We start from the raw sequence: 6,924 nt of genomic DNA, 5'->3' as shown, positions 1-6,924 counted from the left end.
TCCAAAGTATGGAGAAATATGGACATATATGAGACCCTTTCTAAGGGGAAAAAATAATAATTCAAAACTTTTTTTTCAGCTATTATGCACTAAATTAAATGTACTTATGGATATTATAATTACTTTCTACAAAATCTGCTAGGAAATAAAACCCAAAATTCTACACACTGCAGGTTTAACTATAGCCTACATTATTATATTTTATTTGTGTGTACATGTGACGCGTTTTTTGGTTTCTCGCCACGTCACCACCAGGGCCGGTAGTACTTACGTCATCAGGCTGCGTCGTCGTCGTGTTGTTGTCTGTTGTCGGTTGGTTGACATTATAAGTTTTCAGAGCGAAAAAAGCTAAATATGTTTTAAAACAAAGTGGAAAAACTAACCGGATTAACGGCCGCTCTCTGCCCGGTAAGGTAACGATGTAACGTCTCGTGTATCTCCGGTTTGTTATGTAGCGTTATTACTATGTTATGTGGCTTAGTTATTCTTTTAGCCATATAGTTGAAGGCGAATTCTGAGTAATTACAACAACACTGTCTGTCGGTGCATCTACATGAGGTAAAGCCTTCAGTGATGGCACATGGATTTTATACCTTCTGCTGTACGTCCAGGTTTTTTTTCTTTTTCTCAGCAGTAGAATCAACAACTGAAACATTTCTTGGGCTCTTCTTGGGATTTTTCTGAGCTCCTGCACCAGTGTCTGGGGGGCCGGGGGGGCGACACAAGTTTACAAACGCTGCCATTATAGTGTGCGTGTGTGTGTGTGTGTGTGTGTGTGTGTGTGTGTGTGTGTGTGTGTGTGTGTGTGTGTGTGTGTGTGTGTGTGTGTGTGTGTGTGTGTGTGTGGCATCAAGAAATCTACTGTAAAAAACAAGCAAAACTTCAAATTATTTTAACCAAATCTTTATAACATCACGTATTATTTTGTTCCTGCTTTTAATGTGTATGATCTAGTCTCTGTCATAGTGTAGTAACAGCTCATTAACACACACACACACACACACACACACACACACACACACACACACACACACACACACACACACACACACACACACATACAGAAAGAGAGAGAGACACGCACACACACTCCTATACAGCCAGGTTAATACACACACACACACACACACACACACACACACACACACACACACATACAGAAAGAGAGAGAGACACACACACACACTCCTATACAGCCAGGTTAATACACACACACACACACACACACACACACAGAGGAAAACTGGCTTTATTTCACATCAAAATCTATTAAAATATTTTTAAATTTAGCATCAGTTTACGTCTAAGTTTCTGACGTTATTTTAGGCGAGACACTGCAGGTGAATTGGGTTACATTTTCAACTTACTAGTTTATAAACCAAGAATCCCTATGTTCAGGTCTTAAAAATGCATTTTCATCATGTTTTTAAGAAGAAAATGTCTCATAAATCAGACAGTGAACAACATATGAACAAATCCTTCTGTAATAACCTTCAGAATAGTGCTGAGAATGATTATGGAAAGTTAAGTTGATGTAAGTGCTTTAGAAGTTGAGATATTTGGTTCAGAGTATTAAAAAAAAAATGAATGAATTTAAATGTTTGTAGAAAAAATAAACAAACAACTACCATGGCGTACTCTACTTAACAGGTTTCTAAGGACATTGTTTAAACTAAAGGTAAATGTTAAGCAGAAAATTAAAAGTCAACGAGGTGTCATGTAGGTCCCTTCAGTGCTGTTATATAGTCCAGGAAAGGCTGACATATCTGTTTAAACTGCTCTGCTTTCCCTGAAATCTCATAACAGATTTTCTCCATATATAAAGTACTAGAGAACTCTATGAGCCACATATCAAAGCAGGGGGCTATCTCCTTATTCCAAACCTTAAGAATATATATATTTTTTTTAGTGATAACCATCCCATGCTTATCGTTCTGCTGAATTTTTTAACTGCATGTAACGCCATCTGTCTTTCTGTGGAACTAGTGTTTCAGGTTTTTCGTGCTGAATGACTCACACACACACACACACACACACACTCACTCACTCACTCACTCACTCACTCACTCACTCACTCACTCACTCACTCACTCACTCACTCACTCACTCACTCACTCACTCACTCACTCACTCACTCACTCACTCACTCACTCACACACACACACACACACACTCACTCACTCACTCACTCACTCACTCACTCACTCACTCACTCACTCACTCACTCACACACTCACACACTCTGGGGTTGAATGGTTGACTAATATGTGTCATATCCTGTTTTACGACATACGTGTAATCCACTCACAGTTTGTACAGGACGCACCTGAACAAAGCTGCAGCCGTTCCCCTCTCTTTAGAAATCCAGTGTTGCGTTCTGAATCTCCTCCTCTTTCTTTTTTCTATTCTACATACTACATCCGACCATAAAAATAATGTAGTTAGGATGCAGTAGGCATACTATTGGGACATACTTTTACTCTTTTATTTCATCATAACATTGCGCCTTGATCTTGCCTCTTGCTTTTATATCCGTCTCATCCCCCGTTTGTTTTCATATGGAGGCTTCGTCGATGTGACGTCACTTCACGTGCGCACTGGATTGTGGGTCAGAATCGCCCAAAATAGGATGCAGTTTTCAACACTAACAATCTTGGCCGCATGAAGTAGGACATCCGGGTACTTCTAACCATCCTAAATCTGGCCACAAGAATCGGGACATCCTAAATCTTTTTTCTACCGTACTAAATAGTAGAAAGTATGCGATTCGGAACGCAACCATAGTGTTAATAAACAGCCTAGGCTCTGTAAACTGGAATGTAATCAAAGGGGCCCACCGTAGCTATAGCAACATGCCAGTTTACAGAGCCTTCATTCAGGCAGGTTTAAAAAGTTTAAAATCTGCCTTGCTTTAATGGTGCTCTGAGGAACTTTTAGTGTGTGTTAATTCTAGCGCCCCCCTTTGGACTAAAGCGGTAGTGTTTTTACCACGCCAGCTGTTGTTCCTGGGTGAGCGTATACCCATGACAAAGACATTAAGAAAAACTATATAAAAATAGCATTCTTTGCACTGATGGTCTCGTTTGCTGTTACATGTAATTTATGATCATCAGAGGAAAAATGAGACTGTTTCAGAAATATTTAAAAGTTCCTCGTAGAGACTTTAAGTTTAGCAACCGTGTGCACACTAATTTAAAGGATTACTTCACCCATACGGAACCAGCGTTCTATCATTATAAAATCACTATTATAATATAATGAATGAGGTTTTTCTTCCCTCAGTCTTCCCTTGGCCCAGCTGTCCTGTTAATCCTAACTCTACATTTTACCATGTGTGATGTCACGCACGGTAAAATGTAGGGTTAGACAGTGAGTCCATAAAACACTCTTTCTGCCTTTTCTCAGGCTAGGATGAACCGATTTCTAAAATATTCGCACATTGATACTACATAGGATCTCAGAGTTCAATACACCTTCATATTTCCACCAGGTTAAGTAGGGCTTTAACTATTTGCCTGTGCTTGTTTCCGTAGGCTCTCATCATGATCTTGTGAGTCAAACACAGAATGAATAATCGCGATGAAGAGATCAAGGCTAACCGGAGTCTTGCTGTGCGTGGGCTGCCTGCTAGCTTACATCATGTTCGTCAAGTGGCACTACGCTGCTAAGGCCGAGGTTTACAGGTACGTCTGTCTGTCTCTCTGTCTGCCTGTCTGTCTGCCTGGGTGTCTGTCTGTCTGTCTGTCTGCCTGTTTGTCTGTCTGTGTGTCTGTCTGTTTGTCTGTCTGCCTGGGTGTCTGTCTGTCTGTCTGTCTGTCTGTCTGTCTGTCTGTCTGTCTGTCTGTCTGTCTGTCTGTCTGCCTGTCTGTCTGTCTGTCTGTCTGTCTGCCTGGGTGTCTGTCTGTCTGTCTGTCTGCCTGTCTGTCTGTCTGTCTGTCTGCCTGGGTGTCTGTGTGTCTGTCTGTCTGTCTGTGTGTGTCTGTCTGTCTCTCTCCCTGTCTCTCTCCCTGTCTGTCTGTCTGTCTGTCTGTCTCTCTCCCTGTCTGTCTGTCTGTCTGTCTGTCTGTCTGTCTGTCTGTCTGTTTGTCTGTCTGTCATCCATCAATCCAGCATAATTTTTGTTTATTGTATTTTCATGCTTTTCATTTTGTTTTGTATTTTGATGTGTCTGAAATTAATTGAATCAATCAATCAATCAATCAATATAATTTTGACTTTGTTGACAGGCTGCCTTCGCCATATGTTAACTCCCCTAACAACAAGGGCCCTGACGATGGCTCCGCCCATAGCAACAGCCCGACCAATGAGGCGGCGTTTCAGTACGGCATCATGTTCGACGCCGGCAGCACGGGCACACGGATACACGTCTTCAAGTTCCAGATAGAAGGCAAAGGTAAGACAGACAGACAGACAGGGAGAGAGACAGACAGACAGACAGACAGACAGGGAGAGAGACAGACAGACAGACAGACAGACAGGGAGAGAGACAGACAGACAGACAGACAGACAGACAGGGAGAGAGGCAGACAGACAGACAGACAGACAGACAGACAGACAGACAGACAGACAGACACACAGACAGACAGGGAGAGAGACAGACAGACAGACAGACAGACAGGGAGAGAGACAGACAGGGAGACATACAGACAGACAGACAGACAGACAGACAGACAGACAGACAGACAGACAGGGAGAGAGACAGACAGACAGACAGACAGGGAGAGAGACAGACAGACAGACAGACAGACAGGGAGAGAGACAGACAGGGAGACATACAGACAGACAGACAGACAGACAGACAGGGAGAGAGACAGACAGACAGACAGACAGACAGGGAGACAGACAGGGAGAGAGACAGACAGACAGACAGACAGACAGGGAGAGAGACAGACAGACAGACAGACAGACAGGGAGAGAGACAGACAGACAGACAGACACAGAGACAGACAGACAGACAGACAGACAGACACACAGACAGACAGGGAGAGAGACAGAGACAGACAGACAGACAGACAGACACACACACACACACACACGGATGCACGTCTTCAAGTTCCAGATAGAAGGCAAAGGTAAACAGACAGACAGACAGACAGACAGGGAGAGAGACAGACACAGACAGACAGACAGACACAGAAACATAGGGGAAACACACACACACACACACACACACACACACACACACACACACACACACACACACACACACACACACACACACACACACACACACACACACACACACACACACACACACACACACCCCCTCGCACAGTTTTGGTCAAAATCAGTGAATATCTCCTCATGATCCACTACCTGTCTGTACTGTGTGTGTGCTGAAAAGAATCCAGTTTTAATACACAGCCTAGACTCTGTAAACTGGTATGTAATCAAAGAGCCACCGTAGCTACTAATATACTAGTTTACAGAGCCTAGGCTGGCACAGTACAGACAGGTAGTGGATCATGAGGAGATATTCACTGATTTTGACAAAAAGAGATTTTGACAACAAGCGTTCTCCAGAATCACTGACTACACCTTTAATGTTTTATATTTAAAAAAATATATATTGTTTTACGTTTTTATTTTTTCATTTTTTTGGTGTTAAATCTGGGGTATATGATTTGGGGAGAAAATAGCAGTTGGGATAGAGATTTGAATCCAAATACCTCAACCGCTCCACTTGTTCTCTTTGGTCCCTCCCCTATGGTCCCTCCCTGACACGCTCTACACCAACAACGTCGGTGCCAAAGTGAATGGACAGTCCCAACAGCCAATAAGAACAGAGAATAGTAGCCTCGCTCTGATTGGTCAAAGTGTACAGCTCATGTTAACTTTGACCAATCAGGAATCACATACCCCAGCAGCTTTAACATTGTTCCACAGCTGTTGTGTTTCTGGCCCCAAATTCTCAGTAGAAAATTAACAGTTTAAATTTAATCTGAAGTGGATTTATTTCAATAGTTGGTTTTGCAGACGCCACACACACATAATTCCCTCTTAACAGTGATTTTAATTTGTCCATTAACGTCTTTACGAAGCTGAAATCAACTGTATTTAGAGCAGAGACAGTGGTGTGTGTGTTTAGGAGCTAAACAGATTAACTAGTGACCGTTTGTTAAGTTGCTTTTAGTGTATTTAAATATGTGTGTGTATTTAAATATTTAAAAAACGCCCCATGCTGGGTTTAAACAGTAATTACTGTGTGTGTGTGTGTGTGTGTGTGTGTGTGTGTGTGTGTGTGTGTGTGTGTGTGTGTGTGTGTGTGTGTGTGTGTGTGTGTGTGTGTTTGTCTCAGTGTGTGTCTGTGTGTGTGTGTGTGTGTGTGTGTGTGTGTGTGTGTGTGTGTGTGTGTGTGTGTGTGTGTGTGTGTGTGTGTGTGTGTGTTCGTTCGGCCACAGACTCATTAAGGGCTTTTTAGAGGGTTTTTTGGTTTTATTAGTTTAATGCAAATATTCGGCCAAATGTCTCGTTAACGCCTTTAGATTTACGCTAAACTAAGCTAAGCTAGGCTAAATAACATGGGGATGAGTGCCTGTTTGGCTCCTTTGTTATAGCATCAAAGCTAACCGGCTAATGGCAACTTGGTCGTTTTTTTTTTTTGGCATTTTCAAGCTTTATTAGACAGTACAGAGTTAAAATGGGGAGACAGAGAGAGAGAGAGAGAGGGGGGATGACCTGCAGTAAAGGTCCACGGGTCAGATTTGAACCCGCGACCACTGCAACGTAGGCCAGAGCCAATATGGTACACGCTCTATCCACTACACCACCGGAGCAGCCCAGCAACTTGGTAGTTAACCAGGCCACGGTTTGTTCTCTATTAACAAGCTTATTGAGAACAAAATAATTTATACAGGAAAAGAAATACATTCGAATGAAAATATTTAAATTGCTAAACAAGTGGATAAAACAAAAATAGAAAAA

The 6,924-nt window shown here is 42.4% G+C and overlaps 1 protein-coding gene across 1 annotated transcript in view; it reads left to right on the top strand.

Moving 5' to 3' along the window:
• The first annotated feature begins 311 nt into the window (after positions 1 to 311).
• LOC307270898 (ectonucleoside triphosphate diphosphohydrolase 6-like) overlaps positions 312 to 6,924 on the top strand; it is a 41,314-nt gene continuing 34,701 nt past the window's right edge. Inside the window, exons 1-3 of the mRNA XM_080054783.1 lie at positions 312 to 408; positions 3,534 to 3,683; positions 4,227 to 4,393. Of these exons, the coding sequence (XP_079910909.1) occupies positions 3,580 to 3,683; positions 4,227 to 4,393 (271 nt within the window). The 5' untranslated portion in view covers positions 312 to 408; positions 3,534 to 3,579. The remainder of the gene's footprint in view (positions 409 to 3,533; positions 3,684 to 4,226; positions 4,394 to 6,924) is intronic.

The sequence above is a fragment of the Ammodytes marinus genome (genome assembly GCF_949987685.1).
Source record: "Ammodytes marinus genome assembly, contig: scaffold_88, whole genome shotgun sequence".
Classification (NCBI taxonomy): Eukaryota; Metazoa; Chordata; class Actinopteri; order Uranoscopiformes; family Ammodytidae; genus Ammodytes; species Ammodytes marinus.
This window is presented reverse-complemented; position numbering and strand designations above follow the sequence as displayed.